This window comes from Carassius gibelio, chromosome B16 (assembly GCF_023724105.1).
Source record: "Carassius gibelio isolate Cgi1373 ecotype wild population from Czech Republic chromosome B16, carGib1.2-hapl.c, whole genome shotgun sequence".
Taxonomy (NCBI): Eukaryota; Metazoa; Chordata; class Actinopteri; order Cypriniformes; family Cyprinidae; genus Carassius; species Carassius gibelio.
The window spans coordinates 21434704-21453680 of NC_068411.1; the positions used below are offsets into that span (position 1 = coordinate 21434704).

Sequence of the window (18977 nt, forward strand, 5' to 3'; positions counted from 1 at the left end):
TGTCCTCATTTGTAAGTCGCTTTGGATAAAAGCATCTGCTAAATGACTAAATGGAAATTCATATGCACTGTTTTCACGTTCACTGTTTTCATGTTTTTGTACGAATAAAAATAAATGCTCGGAGTATGAGATTATAAAATTAGTTGGTTTTAACCAGTAATTGGTATTTAAAGGCATATTTCTGATGAAAATATTTGGCCTTTTGCAGACAGACACATATTTGCATTTCATTAACTTGAAGGCTACAGAGAATTTCAATGGCACGCTCCGTGCACCTGTCCTCCCAAACGGATCATGTCACCGCTCCGCGGAGGTGGTCCGATTTAGGGGGATTTTGATGCAATGATACCCAAGGCCACGACACGGGGGCGTTAACGTACTCTCCAGTCTAATAAACAAACGCTTTTGTTGGCCGGCAGCAGGTACCTGAGCGCATGGAATCGCGTAATCGTCGCGAGACGTACGCAGGTCGACAGAGATCATAAAGCGCAAGCTCGGTTGCGTCTGACGTAGAGGGTCTCCTTGGAAGAAAACATAGCTGTACCACTCACATAATACTAACACCGTATATAGGATCGGATATACAATCAACAGAATGACTTCTCTGGTGTTTTCTGCCCGTTTTCGACCGATGGGACGCGATGATGACGGAATAGTAACAGCGCGCTTGTGAGGATGCGGATAGCGGGATTAGGCTGACACAAAAGAGCGTTCACACCGTGTTTAATTGCGGATTAAACAAGGGCATCAGCCTTGCACAACAAGGGGACGGTTCTTTATTAGCGGGGAGCCAGACGCGCGTTGGGGAACGTTGACAGCGTCGCTCGGATGGTGGTGCCGTGGACCGCGCGACTATGTCACTACAGTGCTGGGTGATTGTTCTGGTGGGGCTAATGTCGTACTTCAACCCGGAGAGAGCTCTGGGAGCACCGCAGAAGGAAGGTGAGCATGTCGTTCAGAGGACATTATGTTACTGATGCGCACGAGGGGGGAGGAGGCGAAGAGACGCTCTATGAATAAGGAAAATGTGACAGTCTGATGAGAAAAATGTATATATTTTTTTTTTGGGGGGGGGGGGGGGTTGACTCGTGTATTATTTCATAATTCAATCATATCTAAGTTTAATATAATGGGTTGTTATATTTAGCCCAGGCATCCTGCGCTGATGATAATAAAGGTGTCTGGCTGGTACGCATGTATGATTCTTCATTGTGGGCCTGAAAAACAGCTCTCCTCTGTCTAATTTTACTTATGGGCCCGAGGTAAATCATAAATTGTACGTAACGTGATTTTCCCTGAATCGTCATATGCCCCTGTTTTGGCAGAATAGCATCATCTGCGGCTTATTATTATGTCTGATGTTTTATTCCGCGCGTGATTTTAGCAGTATCATGAACACAAATGTGCCAACAGGCCCGCGTGTTTATTTGTGTGCTCTGTTCTCGTATGCATTATGTGTAACCATATGGTCAAAGAAGGGAACTGCGCACAGGTCCGTGTCTGCCAATGTCTGGCCACTGTTCCTTGAACAATAAAAGGTTATCAGATGAATAATAACACCCTTCATGTATTCACACAGCTACCTGCTCATTAATCTATATATTTCCATAGTTCAAGTGGACGAATTCCAAGGGGGATTCTCGAATGCAAAACGCGTGTCTATTGTGTAGTTAATTATGAATTTTAATATGCATTTACGCGATTTTATTTTTGTCATGAGTTACTAGCCTGTGCATTGATCTTTAGGAACACAAGTGAGGTTCGAGTGTTTCTGACATCATGTGATATTTAGAAATTATAAAGCTGTAGGATATTCTCCATTAAAATGTGACCAAGAGGCTTCTGATATTCTGACTTGAGATACTATAAATATATATTTTGTAAATAATAATAATAATGATATAATGGCGATTTATTATGTAATGTTATATGACAATAATTGTTATAATAATGTTTATTGTTGTTGATGTTAATAATAATTAATATAATAATTATAACTTTATCGTTGAGATAAAATGTAAAAAATATTTAGGTATCTGTTATTTTCTTGAAAAATGCCAACTGTAAGCTTCAAATTTGCACAGCATCAAATGACCTGCACCATTTTCACACAACAGACCTTAATGACTGCTCAGTACTCTGTGACTCCTTTTAAACAGCCTTTCTCAGCTTCACCCGGGACCTTGCTGTCAGTCCTGATGTGTCCAAAAAGGTCTTTGTGGTGCCTGTGCTATTTTAGGAAAACCATGGCCTTTGCCTCTAAAAGTTACATTACTATTTGAAAATGATTAAGAAATATAGTAACATCTGTTTCTCATCACAGTTTTAAATAATTGCTTCATTTGTATCCTTGTTTTTACTTATTAAAGAGCAAGTAAAAGGGATGTGTAGAGTCTCTATGGCATGTACGCTAACATTGATGAATAAACAACGAGGTTTCAAGTCAGCTGAATACATTTAAGTTTAGTGTATATTCAGTCTTAGCATCTTAATCACAATGCCAAAGGTATTTAACCTCCTTGCCCTCCTCCCCACCTTCTCTTCTCCACAGATGGCTCTCCTAAAACAAACAGCCAAATTGAGGTACAAAATCAAGTATGGCACCTTTCCTTCTGACCCAGAAACCCTGCAGAAACAAGAATCTTTTTCAATAATCCAGTTCCTTCCCTTACAAAAAAGGCCTTTTCCCCAAACAAAACTCCAATACCTTTCCTTCTTCTTCAATAGTGACGAGTACAAGAAATGTCTTGTATGATGACTCTGGTTTCTCTCCTTTGCTTCCCTTAAACCTTAACTCTCAAACCCCTCCCTAAACCCAAACTGAAGGTGATCTATTCCGAGTTCCTCTGCTTTTCTCACCCTTTGTGCAATGAAAACACTTCATTGGATTCCTGTGCTATGTTCTGATTGTAACGCTGCCCGTTTCAAATTTTCCCTGTTAGGAATATATACAAGTTCTCTTTCACTCCCTCTCTATATCTCTCTGTCTATCTATGGATCAATCACTTAGAATTTATACGCCTGTATATGTAAAACTCCTGAAAAAAACTCATTTTTCTCCCTTCAGTCTCTCTGTCCCGGGACGGCTCTCTCTCTCCTCCCCCTTACGTGATTATTCTCATCTCCTGCTCTGGGCTGGTCTCTTTTGTTCTTTTGCTTCTCACCTGCCTTTGCTGTAAGAGAGAAGGCGTGGGATTCAATGTAAGTCTCTTTGCTGTGTGTTGTATACATGTGGGTTTATGTGAATTTTGCATAATGTGCATGGGTGTTATTGATATGAATCAGCATGAAACATGTGTTTTTTTGTTTATCTGATGGTGGTTAAATATCTTTTTTTATATTTTCCCACCTCCACCTTTCTCTTTCAGGAGTTTGATAATGCCGACGGGGAAGAATGCTCTGGGGCTTCCAGCCCTGTTCCTGAGGACAGCTTGTCTTCCTGTCCATCACTACCAGAGGTTTACACTCTTCCACTGCGGGATAAGAACTGCCTCCCGAATGGCACAGGTAAACCCATTTACTAACGGAAATATCCACATCTTGCTCCATAACGTGTTCATACGTGACAAGAAATCTCTCTTTCTCTCTCTCTCTCTCTCTCTCTCTATATATATATATATATATAACTCAGTCATATTAATTCCCACAGACAGCTCCCAATATTTCCGAAGGCACACTCTCAACTACCTGCAAGAGATTGGAAATGGCTGGTTTGGGAAGGTAGACACATTTATGAAGTGTTTTTTTTTTTTCTCTGAAAAAAATTGGTGGGTGTGCCTAAGAAAACTGAAATAATTAATCTAAATATGGATATGCAGTTGAAACTTTTGAGGCTTCTGAATCAGTGTGGCATAGTCTAAATATCTGTGAAATCGATTATTAATGAATGTAATTTTACCAGATATGGGGTAGTAAACTTTTTTTTTTTTTTTGGTTGTATAACTGATCTGTCTCTGGTAGGTAATCCTGGCTGAAGTGCTTTGTGACTGCAGCTCCTATCAGGCTGTGGTGAAGGAGCTGAGGGTCAGTGCTAGTCCTCTGGAACAGAGGAAGTTCTTGGCAGAGTCCGAGCCATACAGGTCAGACAAACTGGGCTTCTCTGCCTGGCATTATGTCTTGCTGATTGTTCTTTTTCCTACTCCATGTTTTTTTTATTATTTTTTTTTATTATATAAGCGGACATTTCTGCTGCTTTTTATTGAGGCTATTACTCCCCACTTATCTTACCCTCAAATTGCTCATGCAAGCAATACCTTATTTTTGTGCTCTTTTATTTGCAGTACAATCGCTTGTGATGGCTAGGAAGGTTTAATTTAAACACTGGGCATAAACATATATACACACATGATTTGGATAGGTTCAGATGGGTCCAGGAATGCTAAAAAAACATGACAGATCTATTTATTAGATTAAAGTATTAGTTTAATTACATTTGCTGTCTCCCTTTCTCTTCTCCCTCTCACCCTGTATAATGTACGTTTACAAGAACATTGACAACACCACTAATCTTTATTGATTTGTTTCTCTCATCTCACAGAAGTCTTCAGCATCAGAATATTCTGAAGTGTTTGGGCCAATGCAGTGAGAGTGTTCCTTTCCTCCTGGTCATGGAGTTTTGTCAACTGGTGAGAACCCAAATTTGGACATTGAGACCAATTTTAGACAACAACTTTTGTACAACTTTTTATTACTGCCTTGTGCCTTGGATGATTCAGGGAAATTTAGTCAGTGGGTCTCATTCATAAAACAGTGACACATTCAGTTAAATGAAGCAATTTATGTAAGAATGGATTTATGATTAGATAGTTAATGAGTTTTTTTTTCACTAGTTTTATAGAAATTAATCCTGAATGTTTCATGAACAAGGCACATTGTGTATTCAAGGGACTGAATACATTTAAATATAACAGTTCATTATGTAATCATAAATTGTCTTTGCACTTTTAATTAGGCACTTGATCCTATTTACTGTATTAAATAATTTCTGGATTTCCATTTCTGTGTTTGTGTGTGTGTGTGTGTCTGTATCTACAGGGTGACCTGAAGAGGTATTTAAGAGCTCAGAGGAAGTCTGATGGGATGACCCCTGACCTGTTAAACAGAGACCTCTTGACCTTACAACGAATGGCATATGAGATCACCTCAGGTCTCTTGCATCTCCATGAGAACAATTACATTCACAGGTAAGACTGATGAAATATTATATTAAGTATTCAAGACCATGTGAATGACACAGACAAAGCATTTGTGAAACTGGAGCGAAATCAAAAATTATGATATTATTCTTGTCTGTTGTTCTCCAGTGATTTGGCACTGAGAAACTGCCTCCTCACTTCAGATCTTACTGTTCGGATCGGAGACTATGGCCTCTCACACAATCAGTATAAGGTACTTAAACAATTATTAAACAGCATTTGAAGTTTAAAGAGACTTTAGAACAGGACCTCAATCAATCAGCATCTTCAGATTTTTAATATAGAAGGCTTTTTGTGTTAAGAAGGTGATTAATAGAACGTGATTTGTTAGTATTCAAAACAAATATTTTGTATTGCATAATCAGCATATAGATGCATAATGGTTTTAGAGCAGCTTAGCCTCTTTTTTATTTTTATTTTGGTAATGTGGTTTTCCATATTTTACACAAACAGGAGGATTACTATCTTACCCCAGACAAACTTTGGATACCTCTCCGCTGGATTGCCCCTGAACTTCTGGAGGAGTTTCGCGGGAATCTGATTGTCACTGATCAAACCAAAACCAGCAATGTGTGGTATAAAAAAATTATAGACAAATGGATTTAATGGAAATTATTATAAAAACAAGGTGCTTTTGGGACTTTAATAATACCATATAATACAATATTCTTTGACTTTTTTATTTTATATAATACTGCATAATATTTTGACTTTATATTCTGAGGTGTTAACTTGTTTAATTTTCTGAATTTTATCCCAGTCTATCAGTTGTATTTCTCTTGGTTTTTCCCAAACTTCAACCACTTTTTCCCTTTATTACACAACTGACAGGTCTCTGGGTGTTGTAATATGGGAACTGTTTGAATTTGGGGCTCAGCCACACAGACACCTGAGCGATGAAGAGGTTCTCACCTTTGTCATCAGGGAACGACAGATCACTCTGGCTCAACCTCGCCTCAAACTCACTCATGCAGACTATTGGTCAGTATTTTTAATGCCTTTAAATAGATGAAACTGTGTCTGCACACAGATGAGGATACAGATTCGCCTACAAAATGTTTTACACCTATGAATGAATAGTAAATGAATAGTACTTGTGAAATTCCGTTCCGTTTTTTTAAATAGCCTAAAAATTGACTTGAAAAATTTACTTCAAATCAGTGAATCTTGAGTGTATTTTGTTTTACTGCACTCTTAATAAAATGAAGCAAAAAGGAAAGGGTTTTGTAATCTAAATGTAGTATATAATGTCACATACTAATATGTGAACTCTATTTTTGTATATTTCATTAGGTATGAGGTCATGCAGTCTTGCTGGCTACCTCCATCCCAGCGGCCAACGGTCAACAAAGTCTTCCTCCTTCTCTCCTCTCTCCTTGCTGCAGAACAAGGAAGTCAGAAGAATTCTAGAAGAGATGAAGATGAGGAGGATTATGAGGAAGACAGTGGAGAAGGAAGGAGAGGCGAGAGCGATGAGTCATTTGAAAGACGATGGGATACCCTCCGGCCCCCAGCTTTTCAGTCAGCGGCACACAAACTTCTGAGGGAGAGAGAGTATGGGAGGGAGGATGGCTGCCTCAGAGAAAATGGAAACTCATTTCCTCTTTTGGACCCTGTAGATAATATGATCACTCCTACATCTGAGCTAGATGACATCCTTACTGTAACAGAGACCAGCAAAGGTCTAAACTTTGAATACTTCTGGGAAAAGGCCCATGGCAGGAGAGGGTACAAACCACTTCCTCCACCTCAGCCAATACCAACACCCAATTCTGGCCACAGGCAAACCTTGGACACACCCACCGTTGTCCCCGTGATCAGTGCCCGCAGCCCTTCACTGGCCAGCGAGTATTACATTCGCCTGGAAGAGCATACTCCCCAGGATAAGTCCCCTAGTCTAGGAAAAGGCCAGTCTTTAAAAAAAAGTTCAGTGTGTCCTGGAGACCTGGAGCTGGTCGAGCTTCAAACAGGGACTACTGGAAAAGACAGACCAGCTTTCAGTCAGCAAGATGGCTTTGCGAGAGGCACCTCTCAGACAGTCAGATCCAGTGAGGTAAAGATAAGAGTTCCAAACACTGGCTTGGTTGAGTTTAGTAAGGAGAGCTGTAACCGAGTGATGGATTACGCTGTTATAGACATTGGAGAAGCAAACCAAAAGTCCCTTAGTCCTCAAGCGCCCATCCTTCCACCTAAACCTCGTTCAATGTCCATGTCCTCTGGCAGCCATCTACACTCACGTCCCCTGCCTGCTCCTCCACTAGGTTATGCAAGAACATATGGGTTAGACATCTACCCTGGATCCTCGTTCCCGACAGGCAAAGTTGAGACTTCTGATTCTTTACTAATGAGTTCACTGTCAAAGGCCAACTTTGACCATTTAGGCTTAATTCGCACTCACCAGACTCTGCCCCCATCTCCATCACTCTCTCCTTCTATTCCACCATCTTCTGGTAGTCACTCCTTGTTTCTCCAACCTCAAACCTGTCCTCCACCTCTCCCTCCCCACTATAGACTCCAAAAGGGTTTATATTCCAGATACAATGCGATGCACTTACAAAGAGACCCACTAAGCTGTGATCATACTCATGAGAGAAATGCTGACAGAGGCATGACACGGTCTCAGTCTTTGTATAATTCAAGAGATGCTCCAGAGACGTACACTACAGACACTGAGTCCAGAATGACTCGATCTCAATCCACAATTCCAAAAATTGAGAGAACATCATCCTCTAGCCCGGAGTTCTCAAAGGATGATGATGATGATGATGATGACGACGACTATGATGATGATTCACCCTTCATGTCACCGCGTAAATGCAACAGTGGAACAACCATTCAACACACCAACCTGGTTGATAAACCAGACCCAGCTACGACTGAGCTTTTCTCAAGGGGAATGAAGCGAACACAATCCCGCCTCGCCACCATTCTGCCGGCCATTTGGAGAGAAGATGCAGTCTTGCAACGTGAGCGAGTTGCTGCTGCTAGGAAATCACCCATACATTTGTTTCTGACTGAGATCTCCAATGACTCCATGGACATGAAAGATCGAGAAAGCTTGTGGGCACGAGAAAGTGATAGAAGGAAAGACAAAGGAATGCGAAGATCCCAGTCTCTTCTTACAGAACTTGACTCATCCTCACAAGTTTGGGCCTCAGATAAAGATCTCCTGCCTGGATATGAAGGCCATGGCAAAAAGAGAGATTTGTTCCTTACAGAGATCGAAACATCTGTGTCAGATTGTGAGGATGCATATGATGGTGAGGGTGGCACCCCGGTTTCCAGATTTGGAACTACTCCTCATCCTTTTGCATGTCCCTCAGATCTACCAGCGTATGCAGAAGCTGAAGAGGCATTTTCATCAGGAATAAAGAAGTCTAATTCCCCTTTCTCTGAAATATCAAATGAGAGTGTTGAACCTGAGCTGAAGAAAGGGGAAATGACGAGAGAGGAATTCCTGAAGGAGATTCAATCTGCTGAAACGTTTTTAACTGAAATCATTACAAGGCAGTGCAAAAAGGAAGAGAGTGTTTCACCTGCTCCACTGTCTCCTGAGTATGAGTCAATATGCATAGACCCAGAATCATCTCAGACAATACAGTTTGAATCAGAAAGAGCAAGAGCAGGAAAGCCACCAGGTGACACAAAAGAAGCAATTTATGCTCAAGTCACCAAGCGGGCGAAAAGAAGTGAAATAAAAGTTGCTATGCGCCCAGAAATTCCAGTACTTCAGATTGCATCCGAGTTACAAAATCTTGAATCAGCTCAGAAATTAACTCCAGTCAGTCACTTTTCACCTGAAATGGAGTTAGAGAAGCATTCCTTTAATGATTTTACTCTTTCAGAAGTAATGCCTAAAAACAAGCCTCTATTGGAGCAGATATCTCCCATTATAAAAGAGAAACAAAATTCTCACGAGTCTCATAATCGGCTTGACTGTGTAAGTGTAGGTCCAGTAGACCCCAGGAATCTGCACACTGTTAATGGTACACTGAGTTCTGACAAAAATCTAATCCCTGATGATACACAAATTGTAGGTGCAGATGAAAACAATTTGAAGGGCATGTTTGTTCAGGCAAAAGAGCTAATGCAGAAAAATGATCACAGTGTTTCAGCTGGCATTGAGGTGATGACATCAAATGCAACATTTGAAGAGGTACACAATGAGAAACTGCCAGAAGATCCAAACAAGAGGCCAAATGAATCAACTTCCCTTGATCCTTCAAAAAACAGTAAGTCAGCAGGTGGCACAAGCTCTACAAAGGAAAGAGAATACAGTTCAAATATGAGTCAAGACTTCCCCACTGCTCACTTGCAAATCGAGACATCCTTTAAATCCGTCGAGCAAACCACTTTACCTGACAAAGATACTAGTTCAAGGACAGCGTGTCATGATAAAGACATAAACATGGCAAAACAGCAAATACTTCCAAGTGGATCTTCACTCTCCTTGAATGAATCAAGCACAGATGTGTTCTACTCTCCTATGGTGCATGAACCCAACTCTGATCAGTCACTTTCCACCATGACCCCGACAGATTCTGTCTTGTCACCTTTGACCTCTAGTTCACTGGATTGTCTCACACCTGGAGACTCCTGGTTGGGTGGAGGAATTGGTGGATGGAGAGCCCTGGGAACTGAAACACCACACCGGGATTCAGCCTACTTCTCTGACAGTGACTTGGATGGCGGAGAGGGTTTAGGCAGAAGAGGCACCGATGTACTTGGTGGGAATCGAGGAATATTGGTGGGAATTGAGGAAAAGATTGAGGATGAAGGACTACTGGAGAATGTAGAAAAGGACGTAGAGATGAAACAACATATGCATGCGTTGTGGGGTTCAAATGAGAGAGCAGATGTAGAGAAGGCTCTCATTCAAGGTGCTGACACTTCAAGAGATTCTCAAAGTGAATGCAATGCTGAGTTTATTGCCAGGTTGTTTTCCAATGGAGAGGATGAGCCAAATAAAATGGTTCCATTTAGCAACAGTTCCCTTAATATCCAAAACTCCTCTTTAGTTAAAAATAGAGAACTGGTCACGTCTCACACATTTTCAAAAGAAAGTGTGCTTCACGATTCAGGTGCTACAGATCTTAGAACGCTTGCTGACACAGTCTCAGACCCTAAGAAACTTGTTTCTGGACCAGTTTGTCAAGAACAACTCATCGAACATTGCTCATATTTGCAAACAACGAAGTATAAGGAGGCACGTTGTACATCACCTGAATTCCCAGTTGATGAAAATTCATCAGACAAAAATAAATCCAGGTTATCTCGGTTTTACAGCTTACAGTCTGACTATTCTAAATGCATCATCAGCCCTGAGATAAACACAAAGCTCAGCAATGATGACACCAAATGTGGCCTGACCCAATTATGGTCTGAGACGAATGCTGAACAACCTACAGGAGAGGAAAAGGACAAGCTTGATATCCAAGACATAGATGCAAATGAATTAGGCTTGAGAAACCTCTCGTATTCAGAAGAGAGTGAGGATGAACAGACAAAGGAGAGGCCTGAAAGGCAGCTAGCTGTAGGGGAGCTCTGCTTCACTATCAGGGAATCCCCTCAAAACTCTGCAGACGAGAAAGTCAGCAGTATGAAGATCTCAAAAGATGAATGTTCTGATGAATTCGGCAGAGGTGCTTCAGTGGGACTTGAACTAAAGGAGAAGGAGTTGTGGAATGCCCTTGAGGAAGATTATGGTACAGAGGCAAATATGAGAGAGGAATTCAACTGCCAAACATTTCAGCAAGGAGAACTTCACCTTTGGCCTGTAGAAAATGACCAGTGGGCTGCAGCTGAAGATCAGACACCAGAAACAGAGCTTGGATCAGAGCTGTTCCCGAGATTTGGAAAAAAGGCCTGGGGGGAGGAGGAACACTTAGTGGTGAGTCATGAATTTTGGGAATCTGAAGCAAATGATGAGCTTGCAGATAATGAGTCTCATCCCTCTACTCAGAGAATATGTGAAGATGCATTTAATGATGAAAAGCTAGGACAGGCTGATTTTCCACCACCTGAGACGCTGATGCTTTCTGCTGGGGCAAAGGAAGCTCAGCAGGCACTTGTAGAAAGACTCGACTTTCAGCAAGAGGAGAACATGGAAAATCCAGACATGGAAAATGGAACACCAGAGCACTATATTAGCAATATAAAAATGGAAGTTGAGAATCTGGAGAATCCAGAGCTGGAGGCACCTGTGCAACTCAAACATGTAGAGGTGGTGATTGATACCCAGAATTCAGAGACATGTTTACAAAATTATGTGGGAGGTGAATTGTTTGGGGATAAAGATATTAAAGAGTTTGATAGTCACGAAAACATAGTGGGTGTAAGAGGTAGCTTGACTCACTGTCCATCGTTTTCTATTACAAATGCTTCAACAGATGAGTTGGAACCTCTACAATACCACAAAGAATATCTTTCTAGTCATAATAACAATCAACAAAGGGTCCAAACCGAAGCCAGATGGGCACCCAAGACTGAAGCAAGCAAAATGTTGGTTGCAGACCTTGAAGACCGTCAAACCTGCACAGTAGATATGTCAAATTCAACCACTGACTTAGCTGATAGTTCTCACATCATCACAGCAAATCCAGAGTGTCTCAGTACAGAAACCGGTAGACATAATGTTGACAGTAATCACTGTCCTGCCACAATCAGTGATGTGTTTTTTGAAAAAGAAAGATCAGATTCTCCATCTTGCCCAAGTCTCACAATTACCACTGATCCAGAGCCATGTAAGATTCATAGTAGTAACATTCAGTGTTCAGCCCCTGCATTGATTTCAATGGAGATTTCTGAATGTTCTGCTTCACCACATGCAGGAGTGGGCGAGTGCCAAGGCCCAAGTAGTTTCCCGAATACAGTACACCACATAGAAATCAAGACCAGTTCAAGTTTGTTCTGTACTGCAGATCAAGCACCTACTAAACAAGAGGAGCCTTCTGACTGTTCTGATGATGTTAACTATATAGATCAGACCGAAGAACTTGCCACCAGTACCACCACTCAAAACAAAGGTATCACCGCAAACCTGGGACAAAAACGGCACACATCACTCATGAAAGAAAACCATATTCACCCAGAATCGAATGATGTGGACGACAGACATAGCCTGTCCCAGAAAGCGGCCCATCCACCTCTCTCCCAGTGTTCTCTGAACTCCATCCCTGAGATGTTGATCTCTGAGTGGAAGGACATGGATGAGGAGCCTCTGGAGGATTTTGAAAAACTAGAGCAACTGTGCTGCATTTCTGGGGATGAAGAGACCCTTGGAGATCTGTTTTTAGGCAACTTAGATCTGCTTGAATCTTTGAAGAGAAATCCAGAGCAAAGAACGAGTGCTGCTGGTGGCATAATAAATCATCATGACTCAGCAGATGCAAAGGGGAAGACGAGAGTCAAGCTAAAAGAAGAAGTTGACGGGATATCGAAAAGTACCGAAAATATTTCTTCAAATTTCCCAGGAGAAGCTCAGCAGTCAGAGGAGAAGAGAATGGGGAAACATGTGCCAGAGCCTCTCTCACCATGCAATTCTACCGATGGTTCCAAAGGGCAGAGGTCACTCTCAAAAATGCAGGCAAAAAATGGACTGATGATGCAGGTGAGTAAAAATGACTGTGACCTGTACTATATTGATGCCCTGCTATTTCTAAAACATTCTGTCTTTTTTAGGTTTGTGAGGAAAGACTTCAGTACTCTCTCAGTGAAAATGTTAAAACCAATGTCTTGTGGGGGTCTACAGTTAGTGACAGCGTGATTCTGCACCCTTGGGGAACCTCTACCACTTCGTCCTCTGAAGAAAGTTTTGCAAGCAAAGATTTCCAAGAAAATGAGAGGTGTGGCTATGCTCCAGAAATAAAAAAAAAAAAAAAAAAAAAAAGAACAGATCAATATTCGAAGAAAGAGACAACGTCTATATATAATACTATTCTAAGAGAGATAATATAACTTCTCTCACTATTCTAGAGATTATAAATCATAGCCAGATATTCTATATTTAATCAGTGTGAACTGCAGAAAATATGATGTCAGCACAGTATTTAATGTAACCACAGTCTGTGCTTTCAAATTCATTTTAATTGAATGCATTTCTTGGTTAAAGAAGATAAAACCAGACTTCTAAGTGTAAATGATTTATCTTCGCAGCAAAGAGGAGTCTCAACCCTCCTCTCCCTCTGTGTCTGTGAGTGAACCTGCTGAAGCAATGACAGAAGAAATGACTGTGCTTGAACAGCCTGAGATTACACCTTCACTACCAGCTGCAAATCCAGCTATGAAAGGTACTGTGAATTGAAAGCGCTCAACAGTTTCAGTTGGGTTTAGTATCATCAGTTGTGCATTTTATGCTGTTGTGCGATTTTAAATATTTTTGGCAAAAGAACCAAACTTTAAAACCAAAGAACCTAAAAAAGGTCAATGTTTTAAAGATTATTTTATATTAATTAACCGATTTGGCTAATTATCTAGTTTATATCACATCAGTCTCTGAATCATTATGAGAGGTTGACAGCTAAATTTTTGTATATATTTGATATATTACATTTAAAAAAATTTTATATATATATATAAAAAAAGATTTATATATATATATGCACATATGTACTACCATTTTCAATTTATATATATAAAATACTTTTATAACACACTCTCTCTCTCTCTCTCTCTAAATATATATATATTTATATATATATATTTATATATATTAAATATATATATATATATATATATATATATATATATATATATACATACACACACACACACACACACACGTACTACCATTTTCTGATGTTTGCCTTTCATCTCTTCATCTGTACTATCATCCCGTTTCAGCTAAGCTGGCCCGTCTGTCCTTGTCCCTCCCTCCGCTCGCTCTCTCTCTTCCTCTGTCACCAAATGCCAAAGGAGGATTCTGGGAAGGGGGAGAGCACAGAGGTGGAAGGAGGAGGGTTGCTTCAACAGGTAGCGATCCAGATGAAGAGGAAGAAGAGGAACAGGAAGATGAATCTCCCAGGCGTGTCATCGTTGTCACGGAAACAGATGTTGACAAGAGAGTGGGTTTGCGCAGTTTGTTGAAATCACCAAAGGAGCCCGTGGACAAAGAGAACCGTGACCGTGGGAGGAATGTGTCATTCTTTGATGATGTCACAGTCTATCTTTTCGATCAGGTATGTGAAGGGTGTTTATACAGAAAAGCAACGAGTACTTTCAGCTGCAAGGTTTCACATAGTTAAACATTGTCTGTTTTGTTACTTCTCTATATTTTGAAACTATTCATGGCAGGAAACTCCAACCAATGAACTGAGCTCTGGATCTGCTAGTTCATCTCCCCAAGGAAAGCCCCCCAACATTGACGGTTTTGGTAAGTGTATTCAGCAGAAGTTATTAGAATTTGTCCTTGATTTGCTTAATGCAAATCACATATGATCACATTTTTCTGTTTTATCTTTTTCGTCTTCCCTTTTTGTCAGGATCGGCCAGCCACAAGGCATCAAAAAGTAAAGACCACGCAGTGAAGCCAAGATCTCCGACCGGAGTAACTTCCAGCTTATCATCAAGGTTTACAGTGAGCCCTGCCGACGACCCGCATTTAGTGTGACATACTACTGTTCCCTAAATACCTGGACAAAATGTACCCCCCTGGAGTGATTGAGTGGCCCCCGTTGTCATCGGTAACTATGACGGCTCCTTGAGGTTATTTTTTTAACTGCGAGAAAAAGAAGGACTCCCGTTTCAAAAGGCTGGAGGCAGTCCAGGTTTTACACACTGCAGCAGAAGGAGTGGTAAATCAACACATAGAAAGTACCTTCCAAACAGCCCAAATACTTGGAGTTATGTAAGATCTGACATGTACTTTTCGGCTATGCAATGGGAGTCTTATTATGTACCAGCTTAACTGTTCTATTTTCATGGCTTCTTGAAGTACGTTTGTATTTTATTCCCCTTGATTGAAGGGGCGCACTTTCTCTGACCAGTACCTGTCTATTTGTGAGCTTAGAAATATTGACATTGTAAATTTGTTCTCATTGCAGTCAGACATTCTTGTAGTTTGTGGTTGAGGAGGGAACAGTGTCTTTCCAAAACACAGCAGTGCAGTTCTCATTTAGCATTTGTACAAACTAGAAATTAAATTGCAACAGATCACAATCTCATTTTAAAACCGTTTATTTTAAATGTTTTATTAGAATGCACAAAAAAATTAAACTGCAACTAACTGTTATGTTTTATACTGTATTTTTTATTGCAAATGTTATTTATTTCTGTATCTAATTTGTTTGCGTAATTGTTTATTCTGCATTATTTTTTTATTTAAATATATGTCTGTTGGCCTAATTCACTTCATAAGTTTAAGTATACTGTATATTTACTTTGTATCAAATTATTTTGGATTTATGGCATTTGCCGTTCAATCCTATTAATAACCGCCTCAACAAACATGTATCTTTGCATAGGTACAAACACTTTGAAATGTTTTCTCTAATTTAGCTGTTTCTAGATGTCAGTGTATCTAGTTGTCCTATGATGTGTCACTACACAGGTGTTATTTTCTAATAATGTAGTTGACATTAGCTTTTCCTTTTTTTTTTTAAAGTAATTATTGCTTGGCATGAAAAAAAAAAGAGAAATCAGCATACATAACTATAAATTGACTTATTCATTTTTAGTTTTTGAACTTCCCGTCCATGCAAATGTCTGAGGTAAACCAGATCATTACATCACGTTCAGCATCTGTTTCATTTGGAGGTTTCTTATTATTGTGTAAGAAGCTGAAGGAGTGAAAATAACATGGAAACTGTGAAACATTTATTGAACTGTTTGATGACAATAAATTGTTCTGTCTTATAATAACTTCAGTGTAACACTTTTCTAACCTTGTTTTGTAATATTATTATTTTAGTGCATTTTTCCACAATATAACTTACAAACTGCCATAAAATAAAGCTAAGTATGAAACAGCACAGGTTAGAGATGTCAACTCAGGCGAAATCCACAATACTTTACGCTTTGAACCCATGAAGCAATTTATTTTTGTTTGACCTATTATCTAACAGAAAATTTGTAGTAAAGTTTAGTCAACATTATTTTAAAAATAATGAAATATTGAATTATTATAATTATTTAAATACTATTAGCTTTGTCACATTCAACCCTGTTACCTTATGATATTATTCTATTGCAATAAAAAATTTGGTACCATAGGAACCGTATTTTGTGTCACGATGACAAAAAATAAACTGTCCTCTCAGTTTCTTATTCATAACCATGCTCAACCTTTCAAATATTTAACTTGTTGCTAGAAAATTGCGAGGTTGCATCTATCTATCAATCTATCTATGCAAATTACTGCCTTTTCATGCGTTCTTTCCTGACCACATTTCCCAGAAGCCTTCGCTTTAAAGCATGTGACGCATTTAAGCTGCGACCTCTGCGCGTATCTCTGTCTACAGTTGCAAGCTGGCTGATATTCGCATGTTTTATTCAGGTGAGGAGAAAAGAAGCGCTCTGGAAATGTAAGTTTATACTCATTTACTCGAATAATTATTTTAAAAACCACGTTTTGCAAATAAACGATGTTTTGATCTAATTCGGGATGTTTTCTCGCACTGTTTGTAGATGTCTCTGGCTTGCTGACTTGGAGGAGGCAGAAGAAGAGGAGGACGGGCTGTAAATTATTTACATGTTGTACCGACCAAACCCACATGACTTTCTTCTGTGGGACACAAAATATACAAAAATTAAAGTTTGAAATTTTTTCTTTGCTTCCAGGATTTGATGAGAAGCAGTGTCATCATGGTCTACACCACTGACTGTACAGATTAGAGTTTTACTCACTTGTCTCGATTAACTTGTTTGTTTGTTTCTACACAGGTTGGCTATGATTTGAAGGAAGGGATCGAGCGAAAGTTTGATAAATGGCAGGAGCACCCTCCAGTCAAGCAGGTGAAGTTTCTTCCAGCTCCCCTCGATGGACAGAGGAAGAAGAGTGGAGGAAGAAGGTGAGGGTAAAAAGGGCTTGGAATGATGGGTTCTTATGAATCTAATGAAGCACGCCAAGGACTTTCATTTCATAAATCACTTCGTAATATTTGGTGTAAAAGAAATCGTTATTCAAAGGATTTAAAACTTTTTGAAAATGTTTATTATATGTTGTATTATATATTAAAAATGTTTATTTATATATATGTTTATAATATATATTATACTCTTAAAAACAATTGTACAAATAGTAGAAACAGTGTTCACTCAGAAATTGCTAGTAAATTTAACAAATAATTACAAAGAGTTGACATTGAATTAATCAATTTTGAAGTGGAGATACCTACTCCAAATATCTGTTTTATTTTCAGCTTTGAAAAAATTGCATAAACTTGTCATTCTTTTTTTTTTTTTTTTTATACTCTCAGGTACTGTAAGATGAAAGAGAGGCTGGGTCTGACAGAAATCAGGAAATATGCCAACAGAATGACATTTGCAGAGGTCAGTTGACCTCTCTCAGTATTGCTCCGTTAGCATGCTTTGTTTTAAAATCCCATAGATTGACACAGCAACTGTGGATAAAAAAAAAACTTTCTGTTTTTCTCCCTGTAAGATCGAAGATGATGCTTATCAGGAGGATCTGGGCTTCAGTCTCAGTCAGATGGGAAAGTCTGGCAGCGGCAGGGTCAGACAAGCTCAGGTCAATGACTCCACCAAGGCCAGAATATCCAAATCCTTACAGGTATGCTTGCATACTGAAAAATCTTCTTCATATTTAAATGTATTTTATATACACTACCATTCAAAGTTTGGGGTTGGTAAGATTTTAAAAATGGTTTTTAAGTCTTTTTTTTTCTTCTTCTTTTTTTTTTTTTGTTCTTTGCTCTAGGATGCAGATGTTACATCCTCCACATTCAAATTGTTTTCGCACATTCAAATGCAGTTGCTTTCTGTTTGGTTCCCTTGCTGAAACACTGACAGACATCCGTGGTGGATTTGTTAGTTAACAGTCTGTACACGGTCTGCTCTCTGTCAGGGTCTGGAGATTGTGAACCCACAGGCTGCAGAGAAGGTGGCTGAAGCCAATCAGAAATATTTCTCCAACATGGCCGAGTTCCTCAAGGTCAAGCGCGAGAAGGAGGATAAAGTGTGAGGCGGTGTGTCAGACGAAGGAAACCATATACACTGACAGCCATGGACGGATTTACACTTCAACTGTTAATTTATACTCTGTCACACACCCACTCAGACAGACTTGTGTGGGAACGGTGACATTATGAGGACAGAACAAGGACACATGACTGGAGATCCAACATATTCAAGAGAGAGCAACATATTCTAGATTGTTTTTTGTACTTTTTTTTTTTTTTAATGTGTATTGAGGAATTGTGTGTTGTCTGTGTATATATATAACAAAGAACAGTAAATGCAAGTTGTTTTTTTCAGCAACTTTGGACAACACTTTGATCAAATAAAGTTGCTTATCTAGTTATACAAATTGTCTCCTGTCCTTTTTCATTTTAGTTCAAAGCGGGCTGTTATTTTCTCTGTGTGATGCATTTTTTTTGTCCCTGAGAAAACTCCTATTACACTCAAAATGAATAGCAATGGCCCCCAAAGAAGATTATTATTTAGTTTAGATAGTAGTGTGTTTGCATAAAATGTTTTTGAATATGCAAGCATTTCAATCACTGTTCTTTCAGAGGAGACACAGTGTTGTTAAATTTTTTAAAATGCTATTATGAATTAAATATCTTCATATGCAGAATTAAAAGCTAAATGTCAAGTTTTGTGAAA

At 39.4% G+C, this 18977-nt stretch overlaps 2 protein-coding genes across 6 annotated transcripts; both read left to right on the forward strand.

Annotated features, from left to right (window-relative positions):
• The first annotated feature begins 374 nt into the window (after positions 1-374).
• On the forward strand, positions 375-16052 carry LOC127975462 (uncharacterized). Of its 3 annotated transcripts, none has more exons than XM_052579561.1 (16): positions 375-942; positions 3068-3201; positions 3369-3507; positions 3632-3720; positions 3961-4079; positions 4538-4625; positions 5035-5183; positions 5304-5388; positions 5649-5770; positions 6027-6176; positions 6489-12804; positions 12876-13039; positions 13350-13483; positions 14109-14371; positions 14487-14565; positions 14675-16052. In XM_052579561.1, the coding sequence occupies exons 1-16, from the start codon at positions 855-857 to the stop codon at positions 14800-14802; spliced, it is 8247 nt and encodes a 2748-aa protein (XP_052435521.1). In that variant the 5' UTR covers positions 375-854; the 3' UTR covers positions 14803-16052. The 3 variants fall into 3 exon arrangements, with proteins under 3 accessions (XP_052435521.1, XP_052435518.1, XP_052435520.1); XM_052579558.1 differs by having other exon boundaries at positions 376-942; positions 14037-14371; XM_052579560.1 differs by having other exon boundaries at positions 376-942; positions 3650-3720; positions 14037-14371.
• A 479-nt stretch (positions 16053-16531) lies between these two features.
• LOC127974373 (U4/U6 small nuclear ribonucleoprotein Prp31-like) lies at positions 16532-18678 on the forward strand. Of its 3 annotated transcripts, none has more exons than XM_052577579.1 (6): positions 16532-16714; positions 16818-16930; positions 17073-17200; positions 17609-17681; positions 17794-17922; positions 18217-18678. In XM_052577579.1, exons 1-6 carry the CDS (start codon positions 16558-16560, stop codon positions 18331-18333), a joined length of 717 nt encoding a protein of 238 aa, XP_052433539.1. In that variant the 5' UTR covers positions 16532-16557; the 3' UTR covers positions 18334-18678. The 3 variants fall into 3 exon arrangements, with proteins under 3 accessions (XP_052433539.1, XP_052433540.1, XP_052433542.1); XM_052577580.1 differs by having other exon boundaries at positions 18070-18360; XM_052577582.1 differs by lacking the exon at positions 16818-16930 and having other exon boundaries at positions 16532-16686.
• Positions 18679-18977: the final 299 nt, after the last annotated feature.

Coding starts and splice junctions, on each gene's coding strand:
- LOC127975462 (XM_052579558.1), top strand. CDS start 855: ATGTCACTACAGTGCTGGGTGATTGTTCTGGTGGGGCTAATGTCGTAC. Junction 3,721..3,960: donor GAAATGGCTGGTTTGGGAAG/GTAGACACATTT, acceptor TGTCTCTGGTAG/GTAATCCTGGCTGAAGTGCT. Junction 5,184..5,303: donor GAGAACAATTACATTCACAG/GTAAGACTGATG, acceptor GTTGTTCTCCAG/TGATTTGGCACTGAGAAACT.
- LOC127974373 (XM_052577579.1), top strand. CDS start 16,558: ATGCGTTCTTTCCTGACCACATTTCCCAGAAGCCTTCGCTTTAAAGCA. Junction 16,715..16,817: donor AAAAGAAGCGCTCTGGAAAT/GTAAGTTTATAC, acceptor CACTGTTTGTAG/ATGTCTCTGGCTTGCTGACT. Junction 17,923..18,216: donor GAATATCCAAATCCTTACAG/GTATGCTTGCAT, acceptor GCTCTCTGTCAG/GGTCTGGAGATTGTGAACCC.